This window comes from Dryobates pubescens, chromosome 7, assembly GCF_014839835.1.
Source record: "Dryobates pubescens isolate bDryPub1 chromosome 7, bDryPub1.pri, whole genome shotgun sequence".
Lineage (NCBI taxonomy): Eukaryota > Metazoa > Chordata > Aves > Piciformes > Picidae > Dryobates > Dryobates pubescens.
Genome location: NC_071618.1, coordinates 19,129,081 through 19,152,730, shown reverse-complemented (window position 1 = coordinate 19,152,730; position 23,650 = coordinate 19,129,081). Strand labels below are relative to the sequence as shown.

Here is a 23,650-nt window from a genome sequence, read left to right as displayed (position 1 = left end):
TTTGGCTCACAGGTGTATTTTATACCATGAGCATAACCATTCAGTATAAGACAGGGAGTTTAGTGAAAACAGGAGAGTCTGGTGGTGTTGTCTCATGCTTGGGCTTGTCCTTACTCTGCTCCTAAGAAAACTTAGAATCGTTTTGTGTGATAAGGTTAATTTATATATGTGGGCATGGCCAATGTCTTATAACAAGTAGTATGTGGGCATCCTTAGCAATATCCTCAGAATATTCTTAATCTCATGTAAGGTGACATTTAAAAAAAGATCAAAGACAAAATATTATGTGGTAATCTTGTTTTGATGAACTATGTCTGGTTTTTAGCACACATGGAGGGGTTGATATACAGCTAGTTGCTTTTTCTGTAATATTTTCATAAACAACTGAAAAATTTGAGTATGCTGTGATATCTGTGCTCATATGCAGATCTAGGCAAGAATTAGGCATTTTTATATTTCAGAGAGGGCCTTTTTGTTTTCTTACAGTATAACAGCTGGCAGAATATCTTTGAGACAAAGATATATAGAGGTATTCTCTTGTAGGGTAAGAAGACAAAACCTAACATATGGAGGGTATTTGCATAATGTGCAGTATCTGTGATGTGAAGGTAGATGCTCAGTATTTCTGGTGTAACTTGGGTATTACTTGTACCATTGGAAGCTGGATGAAGAATTGCATTTTAATAAACCACAGAATTCTGCTAGGTGGTTAATCTGGGAGTTTTAATATATTAAGAACACCATTCTAGTTACTACACCAGCTCTTTCTTGAAGGAGCTAGGAAACTTGAGGTGTAGTTCTGGTCATACAGTGTGTCTAGGATCTGAACTTTGTTTTTAAAACCTGAAGTGTCATGAATTTAGGGAATCACCAAATTGGTTTTTTTTGTTTAGCAAATGGAGGACAGTCTTTGCACACACACAAATATACAGGGGGCTAAACGCTAAGTAATGCAACTTTGTAAAATATAGTAATTATATTGTATTTCTTTTCTGTGAACAATATGTGCATGAAATTAATACACCTTATTGAAGTGGAATGTTTGGTGCCATGAAAGTTAATACTAGAAGGTGACTGTCTGAGAGCAGAATAACTTACTAAAATGATTTTGTGTGTTTGTGTATTAAATTAGCTATACTCATTGTGTGGTTGGAATTGGAATCAAAGCTCAGTCTGCAAATCCAGAAGTAAAAGCGAAGGGAACGGATCCTGTAATAAGTCAAGTTACTGACAAGCTGAAACATGTTATTCAGGTAAGCTGCTACCTCTAATAGTAAAGTACTAAAGACAACACTAGTAGTGAAAATATTCATTTACTGTACAAAAAAGGTTGTTAATTGAAGTTACTGCTCAGTGCATGCCAAGAGTGCAACACTATTTGTTCTCCCTTCAGTTATTAAAAATGATTTATTGAAAGGTTTACATATGGTAGATAACTGTAGGAATTCAAACTCTGGCAGCTGGGCCATCTGTAGCTATGAATGCCACATTACAGTAAGCATAGAGAAGCACAAACAGTATAATTTAGGGATATTAACTGGGTGGGTGCATAAGTTTAAAAACCAAAGCCCCCATAATTTTAGTCTTCCATCTTCACTAAATCTAGGTTCTTTCTTAACTAGTCTTGCTGCGAAGTTTTTTGTTCAGATACCAGAATAACAATGAAGTTAGAGCAACAGCACACATACTAAGGGAGCTGATGTTCTTTTCCTGATGTCCATATCTGCAAGTTACTATTATTTAAGGCTTACAAGACAATAAATTCTAATATGGTTCTGCACAATCATAGTTTTGTGGGAGACTTTAAAAGGCTAACTGGTATCTTTTATGTACTGCATCTATAGGCACAGATAGCCAGAACTATAGGACAAAACCAATGGTTATTTTGCAGACAACTCTGTATTTAATCTTAGAAATACAACTTTCCACTCCAATCTGAAGGCTCAGCAATAAGAAATGTTCTGGTGATGCTTGTCAGTGACCCAGTGAACTCACTATTCCCTCATCTGCACTGGTAAAAGGAGAGGCTGCTTAGGGAGGGCAAGTAAGATTGGCACCTTTATGGTCCCATTTCTCCTCCTCTACCTCATTCCTCAAATAAAAGGCTCTTCTGTGCCTGATGCATTTAGTTCCATCTAAGGACTTGCTTCAATTTTGTTTTTTCCATCTTGACAGTTTTTAAATACAATTTCCCAAATGGTTTCTAGGGTTGAAACATTTCTAATAGCTTCTTGATAAACTCTCTTGGTTCTGATTTCTATTTGTGAAAAATAACTCTTCACCCCTCTTTCCTTTGTTATCAGAGAAATAGAATAAACAAATGAAACACCATGGGGGGTGTGGGGGGGAGGGAGCCCCAAAACAACAAAAACCCAAACACAGAATACACACACAAACCCCAACCAAAAAACCCCAACGAAAAGCCCAGAAAATGTCTATTCTGTCAAGATTTTTTTTTCCTGTGGGAAGTGGCATACAGATTGAAGCTCAATGTCAATTGTTATTCATTCCTCCTTAAAAGAAATGTATTTTGTAGCCCTCAAGCTTCAGCATGCTTTATCTCTCTGTCTTTATTAAAGCAGTGACTATGAAGGTGAGAAAATGAATACAGTTTTCCCTCCAAAGAGATGCTATGACTTAATTAAGAACTACAAACTGCTGTGCAAAGGAAAACATTGCAGATATTACAGGTTGTCTCAAGGTCTTTTATCTATCAGGAATGCCCTCCTTTTGATATTAAATCTACACTCTACAGTTTATTGTATTGTTTTCCTCTAGAGGTTAGGAGTTGTGCTGTTTCCTCATTGAGTGAGGATCTAAAAGAGTGGAATAGAACAATTCTGTTTTAAGGTATTTCATTTAGAGATTTGTTTCCCCTTGTCCCAAAAGACTAGAGTCTTCAGGAGAAAGGCATGCAATTTACATATTGCATGTCTTGCTAACCTCCAAATATGTTATCTTTCAATGATTTAGTTTCCTTTTTTCCCAATTCTGAGTATGGAAATAGGGTCAAGGGATAAGGGAGCATCAAATTCCTTAGAGACCCAACGCATAACTGCTTTTCCTCACATAAAAGGGCTGAAGAAACTTCAGAAAAAGCTTTGTTCTCTATAATTTACTGCTTTGGAAAGGAGGATGGGGAGTATATATTAGAGCTACACATATAAAAGATCACCATTTTGTCCTTTATGATATGAAAAGGATGAATCACAATCTTCTGATAAACAGATTAAATATGGGGAGTTTAACGGTTTGTGGCATTGCCTCAGAAATAGATGGAGACTTAAGTCTAGCACTCTATCCAAGCAGTAGTACTGCACTGAAAAACTTTGAATAACTAATTCAGTAGGAAAAAAATAATTTGTCTTGTTTTTTAGAACTAATAATTCCTGAAACTTGTAGATGTTTATATACTAATTTAGCTTTATGGTTTAAGGATTGACAGAGTGCTATATATCTTGCTACTTATGAAAGCAACCACACTTTAGTATAAATTCCATGTTGCTGTTACCTTGCTTACTAAACAATGGTGTTTTTGTTATTCAGTTGTGTTTTTATGTAGCCATTTGCTCTTTGTATTAAGAGAAAGGAAAACAGTGGTAATTCACATTTATATGAGTTTTCATGTCAGCTCTTAAATATTTCAACATGCAAGATATTGAAGTAGCATTTCTACCTGTCTCATGATAGAATGTAGTATTCCTTAGCCACAATCAGAATTCTGTGTGTCAGTAGTAAGTATATTTGCTTGTGTAGTCACGGTACCAAGATCTCCAGGACCCAACAGTCTTCATTACTTGTCAAACAGCAAATTGAGACAAAGAATCAAAAGCTTTGTTTCTGTTATTTCTTGTAGTAAAAATGGTGAAATGCATTGAAGAGTAATATAATTAGTGATAATCTGTGGCATTTGTTTGGAATTCAGTTCTTTATTCAGACACTTCCATTTTAGGTGTTTGATCCTCCCTTGTATGTAGGCCTAGCTATTAATTGGTCCATATACAAATGTATGCTTTGGGATATGAACAGCAATTCTTTGGTCTTGCACAAATATAAAAGGAGTTTAGGTACATTGCTCACACATTAGTATCTACAGTGTAGGCACCTGCAGTTGTCCGATCTGAAGGATTTCACACTTGTGTCATGTTATTCAGTGCTGTCCAAGATGCTGTCAATTTGAATACACAAACAACTACATCACTTTCTAAAACAAACTATTTGTAGATGTATATACATGTGCAGGTCTTAAACTCCTCAATTTTATGATTTATATATATATATTTTAGTAGTTAAAAAATGATTAAACTGTAGAAGGACTAATTTGAAGAGCAGGAGTAATTTTAAGAACATGACCGGTTTTGCACTTAGAGCACACAATTGAAAAATATATCTTGATTACATTTTTTCCTTCCAGACAAGGAAAAAGGAATTCTCCTTAGCAAATCCAGGGTAGATTAGAAAGTTTCATTGTTAGAAAGCTTCATTATTTTCTGAAACTATTTCCTCTTTCTGATCAAAGCAGATGACCCCTTTTCTCACAAGGTACTCTAAATTTCACTTCTTGCTTTCAAGAATCATGGCATGAGGGAAAGAAATAAGTTAATATTCTGAGATACAAAGAGAAAATCTATTTAAAGGAGCATCCAATGAGCTCTCAAAAAATTAGATTTTATGTATTTATCATAGAAATTACTAAATATTTTCAAATAACAAGAGAAGAACAGTTATCTTAAAGATCCCTTCCTGCTCATCTTTAAACCATTCATAAGAAAAGAGATTAGAGACCATTCTGCCCTGCATGCAGAAAGTAACAAATTTCTCCTAGTATCTCCTCTTTTCTTGCAAGGTAGAAAAAGTGCATAAACAATCCCAAGCAAAGAATTGACTTAAAATATGGAAGTATGCAATGCATAAACATACTCTCTTCTAAGCTCTATTCTAATAAAAACTTTAAACCGCTGATATCAAACTTAAGTTTCAGTACGTCTTCTAACATGCTGTGGTTTCTGGGCACTTCTTTGTGAGGGGCTCATAGTAATCCTTCTTTCTCTGTAAATAGCAAATTTACAAAAAAATTAACTTTTTGATTCTATTGGAATCTGACTACTCTGCTCTGGACTCCACAGGTTTGTATTCACAGCAACAATGTGCAATTAGAAGAGCTATCACGGAATCTTCTGAGCTAGGCAGTGATAAAAATGGCTTGACAAAGTCACCTTTTGTAAAAATCCTTACTTAAACAGACTGGTGCTTTGGGAAGTTTAAATGATGGGCTCTTCTTCATTCATTCATCTTCACAACAGGCAAATAATGGGTTCAGTGCGCAGTCTTTTATGTACTGAAATTTGCAACTATCACTCTAGTAGGTAATTCTGATAAGCAAAGTCAGTTGCATATGGCAACAACAATAATACTAACTATTTTTCTTTCTTCCCTTATAATTTAAAAACATGATTAATTTGTCTTTCCTGGAAGGGCAAATACTGAGGTTGTGAATTGAGTATGATATTTTGGTGCTGTGATTACAGATGATAGGACCTTGATCGTTTCAATCTATTTATTCTTTCTGAAGACAATCTCAAAGATTAGACGTGGCACTTGGTGCCATGGTCTAGTCATGAGGTCTGTGGTGACAGGTTGGACTCGATCTTTGAGGTCTCTTCCAACCTTAGTGATACCGTGATATTGTGAAGATACAGATTTAAAATAAAAATAGTTGAGCTCATTACTTGAGCTCATACTGATAGATGAAATAAAGACTTCCCAATTTTCCTACTTTTATGGAATCCTGCCACAGTAGAAAACACCCCTATGTCTGTCAGTCTAAATCTTCTGCAGAGCTCCAGAGGCAGCTTTCACTTTATTGACTGTATTAGAAATTTAAATGCATCTATTAGAAATATGTTTTCATTTATCCTACGTTCAGCAAAACATGTCTGAACTTATTTGGAAGGAATCCTATCTTATACTGTTATACCATTGAACTCCTACCTGAATAATATTTAATTTACCCACAATGGTCTGAAAACTGTCACAGAAGTGATGCCTACATTCTTTAAGTGAATAGAAACCACTGTTACTTCATAAGTCATTAAATGCAAGTGACAATTTTTTTCTTTACTACTGTATTTCATCATGTCACTCTTTACATATTTACCCTGAGGGATACAGTTCTGAGGGGTGGGTGTCAAGTGGAGGGGACTAATCTCTTCTCAGTGGTGCACAATAATAAGACAAGGACAATGGGTTCAAGCTTGAGCATAGAAGATTTCACTTCAATATGAGGAGAAACTTCTTTAAAGTGATGATGATGGAGCACTGGAACAAGCTGCCCTGAGAGATTGTGGAGTCTCCTTCTCTGGAGACTTTAAAACCCCACCTGGATGCATTCCTGTGTGGACTACCGGAAGTGATCCTGCTTTGGTGGGGGGTTGGACTCAATCTCTTGAGGTGTCTTCCAACCTCTCATGTACTGTGACACCTAGCTCAAAATGGTTACAAAAGTAGTGAGGTGAGATTTTTGTTTTGACATGGATTTGTCATGCTAACAGCTAAAGTTTACAGCTTGCCTTTTTCTTTTTTCCTTTTTTTTTTTTTTTAAAAAAAAAATCTTTTATCAATGAACCACAGCATAGGCAAAAAAAACCCCAAACCCACCCAACCAAAAAACTCAAAAACCACCACCACTAACAACAGAAATGTTTTTATAAGAGCTGTTTAAGTACATATGGTGATTGATTACATTACCTGAGTTCTCATCTGAACATATAAAGAACTAAATTTTAAAATTATTCATATGCAGTGTGTGACACTTGCAGTTGTGCTTTCCTTTGATCACTGGTATCAAGTTTGTGCCTTTTTGGTGTTACAATAATCATCTAATAGTTAAAAGCCCCCTGCCTCTTATAAAACAGTTCAAACTGCTGTATAAATGACACATTCTAATGGATCTGACTGCAATGCAGTTCTCTCTTACCAAATAAGTGAATTTTGAAGAGTACAACACTTAACAGCTTTAGATACATAGGACCTTAGCTTCATATACTCTTCAGTAACATGCTCTTGGAGACTCAATTTCAGAACTTTTTTCCTTTTCTTAAATGTTTTGTTCTTGATGTTGTACCTTGTACTTTGCACCTTTCAATACAGGTACCCCACAGAGGTAACTGGGAAATAAAATTTCAGTGTACTTTGTGCAACAGCCATTCAATATTCACTAGCATGAGGGCTGTCAGATGTGTTTGCTCCTAAACAACCTATTGCCATATGGGGGGAAAAAAAATAATGCATCAAAACACCACTTTGGCTTTGCTTTTATCATTTGCCTGTAGATCAATTTGGCCAACTGGCAACCAATAAAATGGGATTTTTCCAGGCTGTGACCATATGAGGTAAAGACATGAACCTAGTCTAGGTGAAGCATGGGCAGTGCACATGCCTTTTTACCACAAAAGGAGGACATATCCCTTGTTTACCAGTCTTTCTGATGCCTGGGTTCTTTGTCTTTTTCCTGTGTTCCCTGCAGGAGGGAAGGGGAGAGGGAGACCATCCCTGGACATGACAGGACTTGTTCTGGGTTTGTGTTGGCCTGTTTGGCCCTGCCACTGCAGTCATAAAGGCTGTGGCCATGGAATCAGGTTGGCATCAACTGCAAAATAAAACTGTTACATAATAGGATTTATCATCAATGATTGTAAGACCGCTTCTTGGAATACATGTAACAGTCACTGTGCAAAACTGCAGCTTCTAAAATAAATGAGTCACCAAAATAGCACAAAACACTAAAAAAGAAAATCAAGCAGTATTTCAGTGGCATGTATTTAACTGCTAAGAGTAAAAAATGTTTGAGTCCATGGACTATGAAGTGATACATCCTTTTTGAGCATATTGAGAGTTTCCCATTTGAGACAGACTATTTTCTTTTAGTCTTAGTCCCAGGAAATCATGTGAGTCAGTGGCTTGTGGACAGCAATACACAGCAAGTCATTTAATGTAAGCATCATTATAACTTGTTCTCCTTGTCATTCTGCACGATAAACAATGCATTCCAGAGGCATGCAAAATAGCAGTCTGGAAAACAATCTGTTGCTCCAAAATCATATAAACAGAAATTTCATGTTATCTGTGAAGGTTATTTGTCCCTGAAGAACTCATCTCCTAGACTTTTGCTCTCTCCAAGTGTAGGAAATTATAGAGAACAGCAGCATAGTAAGATGCATTAAGCTGCTTTTCACATGTGGCGTGCATGTGAAATCTATGTGGATAGCACAACCCATTTTTGAAATTGTACTATATATTTTTAGGGCACAAATTTTGCCCAACAAAATCCTACTGTTTACTTGAAGGAGTTGGCTAGCAAGTGGTTGATACTTCAGCCACTTGGGGGAAGTATGTGATTTATGTGAAGCTTCAGTAAAACTATTCAGCACAATGGATTAAAGAGAAGTGTCAGAAACAAGATGTACCATGCAATTTTTATTTTTGCTTTTGTTTCAAGAGATAATACAAGCGCATACAAATATATCCTGGCACACTATGTTTATTTGTTCAGTTTATGGTTAGGTTTGCTAGGTTCTCTCCAGAAAGAGAAACAATGGTCTGTATTTAACTGACTGATACATTAAAAAAACAAACAGCCTCACCCTGCTTCCCCCCCAAATAATAAAAAAAAGTCTTGTAAATTTCTGATTCTAAATTTCTTTTCTAATATCCACATAAAAATACATTCATAGAAGAAAACTTACCAAGATTCATTGCACATTGGTAGTAATATGAGTGAATAGGCATTTATATACCTCTTTAGAAGGCATTGCTACTTTTGAAAAAGCTTTTTCAAATTCTCTCTTTAAAATGTATAACTAAACCAATCTTAAAATATTTAATTAAGCAGATGGTGCAGTCTCATTTAAATTTACTTTAATTCGCTCATTTCTTCAGATGACTTTCCAAGACTTTGCATTCTAAAAGTAATATTTATTAGCTTAAAGTCAGCATATTTGCAGTTCCTTATTACTAATCATTTTCCTTGTCTTTTGCCCTTCTTAACCCATGTCTGTTTCTGATGAGGGTTATCTTTAAAAGCAGAAGGACAAACGTTTTGTGGAAGATCTAGATATTTCGTTGTCAAGGATCCACTCTAAGTTGTTTGTGAAGTTAATTATCTCTATCCCTGTAGATCACACTCTTTCTCCTTGCCCTGCAGCCTGTGATAATTCTAGGAAGTACTGTTTTGGTAGTGTGACATTGATGAGGCACCTGTGCTTTGCCTTTTCCCTGGGCTTTTTTAGTCTTGAGGACTAGTTCAAGTTGATCTATAGTCTGCCTCACTGTACTGACATAAGTAACTGTAGGAGAAAAAGTAAGAAACACAAAGCAAACAAACAAAAACCAGCAGTGGATCTCTAAATAGAGCTCTAAACCAATCCCATTGCCTGTCATTTCTTAAACACAGTATATAGATACCAGTTCTTTGTGTATGATAACATTTTGATTAGAAACTTCTCTTCTTTTCACTTGCTTGTCACTTCATTGAACAAAATCATTAAAGGTAATCACTATCCATAGCTAATGATGCTTGACATCTGATTACCATATAAATTTGCTCAGAAGTACACTGGCCCAGGCTGTATAAATCACAAAAGAAAATTCATGAGGATTAAAAGGTTTTACTCATAGAAATTCTGTAAGTTTAGATATCTTTCATTCCTTTCCCTTCTACATGTTGATTGCAGTAAAGAGATAATTGTCCTACAGTTCTTTCATGTTCCTTTAAGTACCATTTTCCCAGGCTTATTCTCCCCTTATCAGATTCTTGACTTCATTTCTTGGTCCTTCCCAATTCTTCTTCCCATCTTCTTAAAGAATCTCATGTTTTCACCTCTTTCAACAGCATCTTGGGGTGCATTAAGAAAAGCATGGCCAGAAGGTCTAGGGAGGTTCTCTTCTCCTGCGCTCTGCCCTGGTGAGACCACACCTGGAGTATTGTGCCCAGTTTTGGGCTCCCCAATTCAAGGGAGCATGGTGATCTGCTGGAAAGAGTCCAATGAAGAGCTACGAGGACTTAAGCATCCTATGAAGAAAGGTTGAGAGACTTGGGGCTGTTTAGTCTTGAGACTAAGAGAAGGCTGAGAAGGGCTGTTATAAATGTCTATAAATACCTGAGGGATGAATGTCAAGATGAAGGTGCCAGTCTCATTTTGGTGATATCAGTGATATGACAAGGAATAATGGATACAAGTAGGAGCACAGAAGGTTCCATCTCAACACGAGGAGGCACTTGTTTATGGCGAGGGTGATGGAGCACTGGAACAGGCTGCCTAGAAAGGTTGTGGGGTCTCCTCTGGAGAAATTCAGAATCCTTCTGGATACATTCTTGTGCAGCCTGTCCTAGGTGATCCTGCTTTGGTAAGGGGCTTGGACTCGATGATCCCTGGACATCCCTTCCAACCCCTAACATTGTGTGACTCCATAGCATATTTCAGTGTCATACTCAGCTTTCCTTTTAGTGGATATGTGCCCTGCTTTATTTCACATTGGTATGTGGTTCTAGGACAGTGAGAAATCAACCTGAATATAGAAATGCTACTTCTCAGTCAGTCATGACTGTAACGGAAATAGCTAGTTTTAAATATCTGAATTAATAACTTATTCTTAGCTAGTACAGGAATGTAGCAGAGAAAGTGTATTACACCTGTGAAATACAATACTGTTAGCCTCTGTGAAAACTTTTGTTTTGATTGTGATGAGAGATAGGCAGGCATTTTGAAGTTAAAATAATGGATAACTATGATAAAATCACAGTGATAAGGTTGAAGAAGGTTACAAAATTAAAATCCTGTTGCCTTAAACTGCAGCTTCCTTCTTAATTTACGTGCTTTGTCCTTAATCTAGCTTACAGCAGAATTGTTTATTCAGGTCTGTAATAACATGTTCTGTTTGAGCTTCAATGTCAAAGCACACAGATCTGTACAAACACAGAATTTGCGGCACAATATGTCAATAAATATAATAGCATTACCTTTTGGTGAGAATATGCAAACTTCTATATCAGACCTGTATTGCAGTTAGGCTACTTTTCACGACACAAGGCATCATTGCTGTCTTTATTTCTTCATCCCCTGATTCCATACTTTTGTAATATACAGAGTTGTAATACTCTGCTTTCCAAGAAAATCTTGAACTAACTTTGAATGGTTAGGTATCATAACCATGGAGCAGGACATTCAATAGTGTCATAGAAGCACTTCATTTATTCTAAGCACCTTATTTATTCTAATAATTCAATCCACTCCATCTGTTATTCTCTACTTTCCATTTGACTACTGTTATCCTTCACTAGAGGTTCTTCTCTCAATCTCTGCTCTTTTGTGCCACAGTTCAACACTTTCTATCTAGTGCATACTTTATTGTAGCCATCAGTATTTTCTTCTGTTACGTAACTCCTTTACAACCATTTTGAAGCCTTGTTTGAAGTGCCAGCTATCTGGTTTCCTTCCAGTTCAGCTGCAGATAGTTCCTTCTGTAACAGCTTCCCTAATTTCTGAAGTGTCTCCTGTTGTTGATTGCCTAAATATTTGTGACTGGAACTCTTTCTCCAGCTGTAGACTAATTTATTTTTTTTTCCCCTTTGTATGACACTGAAACTATGTCAGTAAATCTACATGTGCCATTAATACTTGTTCCTCTCCAGCAATTTCACAACTTGAAGGGTTCATGAACAACACACAATTTAGAGTGCCTCCTTCTCTGGCATCATGCACTGAACTATTCACCTCCCCCTTTAGCCTACTTATAGCCCCTGTATGGATCCCTTCTTTCAGGGAGAGGGTGACTGCAAGAGGATGTAGAGGATCTATTCGAATAGAATAGAATAGAATAGAATAGAATAGAATAGAATAGAATAGAATAGAATAGAATAGAATAGACCAGGTTGGAAGAGACCTTCGAGATCATCGCGTCCAACCCATCAACCAATCCAACCCACCTAAACAACTAACCCATGGCACTAAGCACCCCATCAAGTCTCCTCCTGAACACCTATTACTGGGATTACTTTTGTCCCCAATAGCTCACTGATGTTCAGTTTGATTTCTGATGTTTCTACCTCAGAGAAGAGATTGCTATGTCCAGGATTTTGCATTCGACTCACTATGAGAAGTGCTCCTCAACAACACTGGAGATGAATGTTCAAAGAGTACTCTTCATAAACCTCCCTGTCTTCCTGAAATTCTTCAGTTCATCAACTTGGTGTCAAGAGTCAAGGCTTTGTCCCTTATGCTTCTTATGCACTGCTTACCCATCTGATGCCTGCCCCAAAGCAGGTATGATGGATAATGTGTGATGGATAATTAATGTAGTTCATTGGGAATCCTACTTCATCTAGCTGGGGATCTGCCTGAACAAAGGAATGGCTTAATGCACTTCTGTGTCTGACTGATTAACTTCTTTTATGTGACTAGCCTCTGAGTTTGAAAAGAGAAAATGTTTTTGCTAAAATCTGCTTGGTCCTAGGGCTTTGGAAGTGATGAAGCACTTCTTACTCAAGGAAGTAAGAAGGTAAGTTCTTTTCCTGCTTTTACATTTCTGGAGGCTTATCAGCCTATCTGAAGAGTGGGCTTTCATGTATCGTTTTTATCTAAAATTATTGGTTTTCCTTATAAATCCTTCTAATCTTGTTAACTTTGTTTTGGTCAAGGAGATGAAGTCTGTGATCTGGAAGACATACGACTCGTTGTGCAAAACTGGTGGAGTAGTATGCAGATATTGAGGTCTTATGGGCATTTCAGGAAAATTTCTTATTTTCTCAGCTGTTAGTTTTATGAAATGGGCCAGTATGGTTAGGAGTCAAACAAGCAGTTGTCCTCTCCTGGAATCCTTGGTGTATTTGCAGTGAAGAATATGCATTTATTGTAAGAGGGCTGCCAGATAAGCCAGAATATCAACAACAAAATTCTTAAGAACCTTTTGGATCATGCACAGAATTCTGTGAATTTAGTCAAGGGAATCAGAACATAGACTGTTCAAATCTATTAAACATGTCCTATTAGAAGTTCAGTAACTACAGGCTATAGTTGAAAAAAATGCTAGGAATGTTCAGTCCTGAGTCTCTAATTCCAGTATCACAATGCAAAAATATAACAGTGTGTATCTAGATATCACTAGAATATTTGAGAAGAGAAAAAAGAAAAAAAAAAAAAAGAAAGAAAACTGAGGAAAGCCTTGATTGCCCAGGATCAGTTAGATACTGCATACAATATTAAGACTGTATCTGTTATTGCTTATATTGCTTATGCAATATATTATTCTGTACAAGTCCTTCAAGAAATAAGTCACCATACTTGTTTGATTTTCTTTATGCCTTTTAAGGAAGTCACTATGATAAGATTTAGCAGATGTAAGGCTTAGCTGATGATATCTCCACTTGGTTTCCAGAGCTTACTATAATAATGAACAGACTTGCCTGCTTTACCAGTTTGAGGGCATTGGGCTGGTCAGATTGAAGTGTCATCTTCTCTTGGATGACTGTAGTTAAACTACAGATGTTGCAAAGAGATATTTGCAATTTTGGTGTCCAGAACTAAGTAAAATTAAATCTAATAAAATAGTCAATTTGATATATCTTGAGGACATCTGTGATCCTGTGACATATATGTGTAGAGGTCAACACAAAAAAATTCAGTTATAAGAAAGTTATTTTCATATACATCAGTAAAAAAAATTGTATATTCATATATAGAAGGACGTGTCTTCAGCTAAAATTATTTGGGGGACAGAAATTTAATCAAGAAATAATGGTGTATGACAACCTGGTAAATAATAAAAATGACAGCTTTGGGGAATTTTGAAGAAGATTTTATTTGGAAGTTTTGAAAAGAGATTTAAAATTATACTTTTAATGGAAAATGTTAACTTCATCTTGTCAACTTTGCCACCTTCTGTTTCTTGTTTAATACAGTTCCTAATTTTTCCTAATACATGTTATCAATATGAATAAATAACTTGGAAATAAATGATTGAACAGGGAAAAAAAGCTTAAATATTTCTTTTGGTAAAAATGTAAAAACTATAATAGTTGAAAAATGTGACAAAATAAGGTGTGGTTACTTAAATTCTATTTTATATTTTACTTGAAGCTTGTATGATAGTTTCTCTTTAAAACTTTCCCCCTTGCCAATTATTTTGACAGTTTTTTTAAATTTCATATTAAATTTTAAAAAAATAGGTAATTGGAGGCATAATTTAATTTAAACAAATTTGTGTATTTCACCCCCAAATTATAGTGAGTGGCATGTTAGTACATTTTTTCATTTTTAAAAATTTTTTTTAAAGTGTTTTGATCATTATTTTCAAATTGATAGTAGCCTGCATGCTCTTGAACATTCTGGAATTTTCAGTTGAAGGCCACGTGCAAAAAAATTAATAATTCTGTGAATTTTATGGCAAAGATTTCAAACAATTGTATTATTCTTATTTTAAAAAAAATAGTAATTAAAAAAAAATCACAAACAAGGTATTATTGCTTTCCATTAGGGTATTTTGCTTGACTTTAAGATGTCACTAGTGTTATGTATGACATTAAGTGACTATGCTGTCAGGATATCTTACAGTGCTTTTCAAATTCTGAATTCCAGCTTACTATCATCTACTGTGAATTATTTTTTTTCAGTTTGTTCATGGCTTAATGGTTTATCCTTTGTGTTCTGCCAAGTTTTCTACTCAATTCATATTCATGTTTTTCTGAACTTCTTACCCTGTGCATCAGGCTCCCTGGGTCTCTAGATCCCTTCTGTTTATATCTCCTTGTGCCACAGGTATAAAATTTTCCACCTTAAACTTTATCTTTGCCTAATATGAGAATTGATAGCTTTACTCTCAGTGGTACTTCTTCACTGTCTCCTCCAAATGCTACTCAGAATCATTCACCAGTAGCCACCAGGTTCTCATCTTCAATAAATCTCACTACTGTTCATTTCTTCCCACTGCAAACAAGATCTTTTTTGGAAGAGCGTCATCAGTGGGATGAAACACAGCCTTCTTCAAGGCAACATTAGAGCTCAGTTAACTTCGGAATCATGGGTAATGGAGAAAAGAAATAGAAAGAAGTAGAGCTCTTGGAGGGACCACAAAAGTGATCAGAGGGCTGGAACACCTCTCCTATGAAGAAAAGCCGAGAGAGGCAGAACAGCCTCAAGAAAAGAAGGCTCTGGGAGATGTTATTGTGGTCTTTCAGTACTTAAAGGGAACCTTAAAGGAGGGTAATGGTTGCAAATTAAAGGAAAATAGATTTAGACTAGATAGAAGGAAGAAACGTTTTATAATGAGAGTGGTGAAACACTGAAATGTGCTGCCCAGAAAGGTAATAGATGCCCCATCTAGAATTGAAAACTAATATTGCATTTTATTAATTTCAAGGCTATTGCCCATAAAATATTCTGGTATTGTATATCAACATGGAATGTCATCTGTAGACCCTGAGTTTCCATTCTTTACCACTGTACTTCTAAATTGTACAGGAATGGGTGGCTTAGTTTTATAAAAGAGATGGAACTTCAAAGCTTTTTTTTGGAGAGCTGTTTCAAATTTAAATATTCTTTCAGAATTGCAAACCATATAAAAATAAAATATGTTATTTTTTTACTCTGCAAATTCCACATGCTACTCTTTATAGGTTTTTTCCTACTTTATTTAATACAATCTTGAATATTATTATTATTAATAATAATAGTGGTAGTATATTTATTGTGATTGGTGAACGTTTGGGTAACATATTAACTGAGGATTTCATGAACCCAGTTGCATGTGGTAAAAAAGATGGGAAATTATGGGCTACTAATTGTTTGTGGAATTTGATTTACTGCCTGTGTGTAAAGTTTTGATCTCCCTTGGCATGTATTTTCATTTAAGCTTAATTATGTAAGTACATTGTTTAGCTTAAATATACATGCTCTTTACTCCATAATGATTTATATTAACACTTCTTTCTCCTTCGTTTTGTTGGTTTGTTGTTCTGACATACTGCTTTTCATATTAAATTTCTTTGTATTGTGAATTATGTCTTTCTGCAATTTGAATTTCTGTTGGGGTTTTTGTTATTACCAATTGGAAACCAGTTACTTCATTAACACAAAATTAAAACAAGTGATGAGAGTATTGACTAGAAAACAAATACACCTTGATTTTCCTCCCCTGATATACAATTAAGGTGGGCATGTACACACTAGTGAAATAATGTTAGACTGAACTCAGGAAAGTTAGGAAAAGGAAAATGAGAAGTTAACAGCTAAAACAGTTCTTTTAGATACCATAACCATACTTCAAGCCTGTATTGCAACAGCACAGCAATAATCCACAATCCAAGTGGAACTTGGACTGAAAACATTGGAGCCTAAAGACAAATTGTCACAGCATCACAGGCTAGCTGAGCTTGGTAGGGACCTCTGGTCCAACCTCTCTGCTCACCCAGGGGGACCTAGAGCCAGTTATGCAGGACCAGCTTTTGAATATCTTAAGGATGAAGCATCCACAATCTCCCAGAGCAACCCATGGCAGTATGCAAACACCCTCATGGTAAAAAAGTACTTCAGAGGGAACTTCCTATGTTTCAGTTTCTGCCCATTGCCTCTAGTCCTGTCACTGAGAACCGTGGGAAAAAGCCCAACAGCCTATTCTTTTCACAATAATATTTATACGAGTTTATCAGATCCCCTGACCTTTCTTTGGGCTAGACAATCCTAACTGTCTTAGTTTCTCCTCGTATGAAAGGTGGTCCAGTCACTTAATTACCTTAGTGGTCCTTTGCTGGATTCTTTCCAGTAGTATTTCTCTCTTTTATACTGGGGTGTCCAGAATTGGAACCAGTGCTCCAATTGTCACCTTGCCAGTGGTGAATAGAGGGGAAGGATTATCTCTGCTAACCTGCTGGTAAAACATCTAAGAAGCACAGGAAACTGTTTGTAGTCTTTGACATAGGCACGTTGCTGGCTTATATTCAACTTGGTGTCCACCAACACCCTCAGGTCTTTTTCTGCTGAGTTGCATTCCAATATAGAAATATAGAATCATTTTGGTTGGAAAAGACCTTTAAGATCATCAAGTCCAACCACTATGTAATGCAACTGAGTCTGGCGCTAAACCATGTTCCTTAAGCGAACAGGTCTAAATGGTCTCCCTCACTCATCTGACCTCTGTTACCAATCTACCTCATTTCCATCCATTCCAAGACAAAACATGTACCGGTGTCTGGATTTGTTACTCCTTCCCAGCTGCAAGACTTTGCATTCCCTTTGATCAGCTTTGAGAGGTTCCTGTCAGCTCATTTCTTGACCTTATTGAGGTCTCTTTGGATAGTAGCAAAACCTGCTAATATATGAACTACTCCTCCCAGTTTTATGAGAGGGTACATACTGCCCCATCATCCAAATCATTAATGATGATGTTAAGCAGGACTGGATCCAGTACTGATCCCTGGGCTATGCCAATGGTTATTTGCCTTCAACTAGACTTTGTGCCACTGATCCCTACTCTGTCTGGCTATTCATCTAGTTATCAATCCTCCTCAACTGTCATTTATTATACAGTCCTCTGACAGTGTGGTTTTCTTGTTCTAATAATGAAGTTCTTTTGTTTGAAGTACAAAATGTTCTTGCCAAGAATCACAAACCCATTTTACTATTGCTTTTCTTGGATTTTATTTTTCACTTTTGTTGTAACTTTGACATGTGTTTTGGAGCAGGGTATTACTGTGAGTTCATGGTTTTGTATAGGCATGTCTTGGCAGCATGTTTAATTGAACTGTATTATTAAAAATTAATCCACATAGTCAAATAACAAGTATGTGAACACTACATGTAACTCATTTAGAATGTATATAAAAGAGGGTTTGGAAACTGAGAATACAGATTATATACCTTAAAAGAGGAAAATATCTAGGTCAATGTTTGATCTTTAAGCTCCAAAACCAGTAAATGTTCATAGCAATTACAGCTCCATCTCTCCAGTTCACTGCAATTCTGTCTCCAAGAAGGAAAAAAAAAAAGAGGGAAAACCCCAAAAATATTTCTACTTTCCACTGCATTAACAATAGAAAATACTGAGAACTGTTCTCAATAAGTGCTTAGTGAAACAGTTCCATAGGCAATATGCTACCTGACATGGAGAGGTGAAGAAAATGCATGCCCAAGTCTTTACAGTCCAGTTCTCTTTTAGAAATATCCAGATAAATTGTTAGCTTAAAAGGGCTATTATTACAGTGGTATCTATTGCTGGAAAAATCAAGGGCAAAAAAGATCCTTAAAGTATTAAATCTGAAAAATCATTGATTCAATACTTCATATCCTCAAATTTGATGATGGAGCTTGGAATCAGTACAGACAACCAATATGATCTAAGTATTGTTCAGTTTAATTAGGGAACCTCTACAGCTTATATACACACACAGACTCACAGAGCATGGTTAGCATAACTTCATTGGTTCCCCACAATTGTCCACATGCCCTACTGTTATACATTATTGGTTAAACTACTAATATCACATGAAGTTGTTGATTGATGTATGTATCCTGTTATTCCAAGGTAATTCTTTGTGTTCACAGCTACCAGTACTTTGTTTTAGTTACATGCTGCTAGCACAGCACAGTTTTGCTGACACTATATCAAGCTCTAAGCTTATATCATCAGATTGCTCACACGACTTATTGCTGTGATTGCCACAAATCCCCCTTTTTGTTTTTGTGAGCAATCTGGTCATGGGAGCTGTTCCCATCCCATATAAAATACCTCCTTATATTGTCAAATTCTTTGCATACACAGAAGCAAGCAAGTTAAAACTAACTATATACCAAAAGCAAAAGTTCTGTAGTGCAGTGTGTCTAGCACACTGATGTAACCCATACAAGATACAATGCTTAGGATGAGCTAATTAGAGCGTTCCAACAGAACTGGCATAATACTTGGTCAAAGATAACAAACCCTTTAGTAACAAGCATACATTCCTTTCCACTCATCTTACGAGGTCAGAACACAACAGAACAGTTGTTTTCTTCAGACAGAAAGTCTCATCTTACAGCTTCAAACTCTTTCCTTTGCCACCTGCATGAGCTCTTAAAGAAGAACTTAGATCTTACCAGTTTCAATTCCCACACCTCACTCCTCTTATTAACAAAGAAGGCTTGATTAGGCCTGAACACATTGTACACAAGGATTAAGACACAAACACAGCAAACCCAATCCTCAGCACTGTCTTTTGCAATCTGCTCTAAAGGTATGTTACATCTTTATTTTTCTAAGATGATCAAAAATCATAAATTGTTTAATGTTAACATGATTTTCCTTAATCTGTAAAGGTAGATCTGGCCAGACTCTAGCTCCACAGATAAAGAAAATACTTGCAGGCAAACAGCAAGAATGAAAAGGCTCCATAGCTGGGTTAAAAATGACATCCTGAATATTCATTGCTTTGCCCAACATGAAATTGAACATAATAATGCATTTTTACCCATCCTAATAATACTGATCTTTTGATGCTTTGTTTTTGCTAAGGTAAGGTACTGAGTCCTATTGATACTAACTTTGGTCTAATGTTGTTTGTTTTTCTTTCAAATTTCTCCTAGCCAAAACTTCCAGAATTCTTATATCTTCTATAAATTTCAAGAAGTCACATTTGAAACCACATATAAAATGACAATTTGAGAACATAATGTGCTTTAACCATTCTTTTTTTTTGTGACATACATAAATTCCCCCTTTTTTTAACCTAAAATGAAAATGTATTTTGTGTTATAATTAATTTTGACTTTCCCTTTAACTATTTAAAATTATGACAAACTGCTGAGTTAACATATAAATCCATATGAACATTTTCTATAATCACACAACAATTAAACAATCATAACATTCAGTCCTAATTCAGATGGGGTTTGGTACATTCTTGTGATTGATGCTTTTGAGCTCAGATTATCATAACAGTTATTGTGATCGGTGTTAAGTAGGTCTGGTGATTTTCAACTTAATGGGAAAAGCTTCTAGAGAGCAGCCAAACAGAAAGGGACCTGGGGGTACTGATTGAAGGTAGGCTGAACACAACACAGCAGTGTGCCCAGGTGGCCAAGAAGGCCAATGGCATCCTGGCCTGCATTAGGAATAGTGTGGCCAGCAGGAGCAGGGGAGTCATTGTGCCCCTGTACACAGCACTGGTTAGACCACACCTTGAGTACTGTGTCCAGTTCTGGGCTCCGCAATCCAAGAAAGATGCTGAGTTGCTCAAATATGTCCAGAGAAGGGCAACAAAGCTGGTAAGGGGTCTGGAGCACAAATTCTATGAGGAGAGGCTGAGGGAGCTGGGGTTGCTGAAGGGAGGTTGTAGCCAGGTGGGGGTTGGTCTCTTCTCCCAGGCAACCAGCACCAGAACAAGAGGACACAGCCTCAAGCTGCACCAGGGGAGGCTTAGACTGGATGTTAGGAAGAATTTCTTCATAGAAAGAGTGATTGGCCATTGGAATGGGCTGCCCAGGTAGATGGTGGGGTCACCATCACTGGAGATGTTTAAAAAGAGACTGGATGAGGCACTTGCTGCCATGGTTTAGTTGATTAGATGCTGTTGGATGATAGGTTGAATTGATGATCTCAAAGGTCTTTTCCAGCCTGGTTAATTCTGTATTCTGGTATACACTTTCTGCAATTCAGTTTCTCCTATATAATCATTTTGAATCAGAGAAGATGGTGAAGAAACTCGTTATCTAGTTATTCAGTTTGGTATGCAATTACATCTGTTTTAACCAAAGCTCTACTTAGTTCACCTAATAATATTTTGCACTTTGCCAAGATAGCATTTATCTATATTGAGGGAAAAATAAAAGAAATTTGAAGGCCAGTAGTTAACAACATCATATGCTAATCTTTGTCAAACCAGTACTGTTTACACTGGAAGTGTGTCATTTGCTAGAATGCCTGTCACAAATAGCTCAATACATGTCTTTATGTATTGCCTCCTAAACTATTCTTTCTCTGAATGTTCATATCTGAAATACTTCTGCGTTGCTTGTAATGGAAAATGTTTTAATTTCTGCTTGTCTAATATATAGGTTCTTGCAGACATTCTTAGATCAAATTTGTTGCATATAATTTCAGGAAGGCTTTCATTCTTGTGAGATAGTCTCACTTTTCACTCAATCCATGTTACCGTCATTTAACCATTCAATGTAATACAAACAGTGTATCATATCTTTAACAACAGAAAAATGGAAATCCATATTGTGAAAGAGGTCCTAAATTAACTCTTACTGATGAAGTCCCTTTCTATTCACAAAGTCTTACTCATCCTGACTGAATCAATCAAAAATCTATCACGTTCATTCACTCAAGTGTTACTTTCAAAATCAATAGTAACTGAGTTAATTTTTAAGATACAATATATTACCAAAATAAGAGTTCCTATTTGCTTGGGGTTGAGATTTATCAAAAATTATTGTAGTTAGTAGAATCTTGTTTGTTGGCCCTGCATGTTTTTGAGTGTTTTGTAATTTTCAACTTTGTCCATTCTTTTCTTCAGTTTAATTTACCTCAGTAGCTACATTACTGTTACTTTTGTGGATATGTTTTTTCTGCTTCTGTATATGAAAGAGTTTTCCTTATGATTTCACAGGGATTCTTTCATACCACGTTTTCAGACTGTTTTTTAAAAAAAGGCCATAGTAGAAGTGATCCAAATTTGAGGGCTGATGAGTTAAAGACAGGACTCACACGGCAAAAGAGAGCAAAAGTGTCTTTTCCAACAGGCTCTTAAACCTGATGAGAGAAGCTTTAAACTGCACCCAGTGGTAGAGGGACATTACAGGACAGTTAAGTGTGGAAGTAAAGGACAGGAATGGAGAGCAGATGATACAAGAGGTCAAGAACAAGAGATGCTCCTGCAACAATAGGAAAGGGCAAAATAAAGCCCTCCCCAAGTATATGCAAATGCATGTAGTCTTTGAATCAAGCAGGAAAAATGAAAGCTTCATGTACAGATGCTAAACTGTGACATTATTGATACTGTAATAACTGTGTTGTGCTGGAACAGCTTGAATAACTTGAGTGTTATGATGCATTGATACAGGCTCTTCAAGAAGGACTTGCAGAGTAAAAGGGAGAAGAGGTTGCCCTTTACATTAAGGAGCAGCCTGAAGATATGCACACAGCAGATAGGCTAGTCGAGAGTTTGTGGTAATCTGGAATTAGAGCAGAATTCAGTGAGCATGAAATTGTGCTGAGACCTTATTAAAGCCTTTCAGTACATTAAAGGGAGACTATGAGATAGAGGGGGACAATCTTTTTAGAAGGGCCTGCTGCTACAGGACAGAGTAAAGGCTTTAAACTGAAAAAGGGTAGGTTTAGACTACATGTAAGGAAGCATAGTTTTATGATGAGGGTGGTGTAACACTGGAACAGGATGCCCAGATAGGTGGCAGATGCCCCATCCCCAGAAGTGTTCAAAGTGAGGTTGGATGAAGCTCTGAGCAACTTATCTATTTAAAGATGTCACTGCTCACTAGAAAGAATTTAGACTAAATGACCTTTAAAGACCCCTTGCAACTGCAAACATTCTGGTTCTATCTGGCCATTGGCATTTTCTCCACTGAGAATATCAGAAGAAAAAATAATTTGATAGCTAAACAACAATAGAACTACTATAAGCCAAGGATTTCATTGACAGTTTTAAAGATGTCTCAGTCTATCTGTATACATGTGTTGCAGCACATTACATGATCTGACATTATGCATAATTTAAACTTTATATCCTCTAACCTTATTGTTGCTTAAGCAACAATATATTTTACTTCTGTAAAAGAAAAAAAAAGCTAAAATTTAAAAATAAAAGTGAGGATACTTTGTATTATTCTGGACTTACTTGCAGTTTTTTAGAGAAAATTTATCTTCACAATAAAATCATATTATTCAGTCCCATATAAAAATATGTGTGGGCAAGCATCTGCAGTAGTTTCAGGCTGTGCCTGGAAAATTTTCCATGGATCTTGAACAAAATGTAGTAGAATGTAAGTAATTCACCACTGGATGTAAAAAGGAAAATTATGACGAGCTCTAAATAATCCCATTGGACAGATAATAAACATAAAACTTAGATTCTGTAAAATAACTTTCTGTCTTTGCTTCCTTAGCTCCAGAATCATAGAATCAATAAGGTTGGAAGAGACCTCAAAGATCAAATCCAACCTGTCACTCAAGACCTCATGACTCATGACCTCAAGACCTCATGACCTCATCAAGTGCCACGTCCAATCCCCTCCTGAACACCTCCAGGCATGGTGACTCCACCACCTCCCTGGGCAGCCCACTCCAACAGCTAACAACTCTGTGGAGAACTTTCTCCTCACCTTGAGCCTAAACTTCCCCTGGCACAGCTTGAGACTGTGTCCTCTTGTTCTGGTGCTGGTTGCCTGGGAGAAGAGACCCACACCCACCTGGCTACAGCCTCCCTTCAGGTAGTTGTAGACAGCAATAAGGTCTCCCCTGAGCCTCCTTTTTTCCAGTCTAAACAATCCCAGCTCCCTCAGCCTGTCCTCCTAGGGCTTGTGCTTGAGGCCTCTCACCAGCCTTGTTGCCCTTCTCTGGACATGTTCAAATGTCTCAATGTCCTTCCTAAACTGAGGGGCCCAGA

At 36.7% G+C, this 23,650-nt stretch overlaps 1 protein-coding gene across 1 annotated transcript in view; it reads left to right on the top strand.

Moving 5' to 3' along the window:
* The window catches only part of GPC5 (glypican 5), a 729,150-nt gene that overhangs the window by 228,930 nt on the left and 476,570 nt on the right, over positions 1 to 23,650 (top strand). The window contains 1 exon segment of the mRNA XM_054163173.1: positions 1,133 to 1,257. Within this exon segment, the coding sequence (XP_054019148.1) occupies positions 1,133 to 1,257 (125 nt within the window).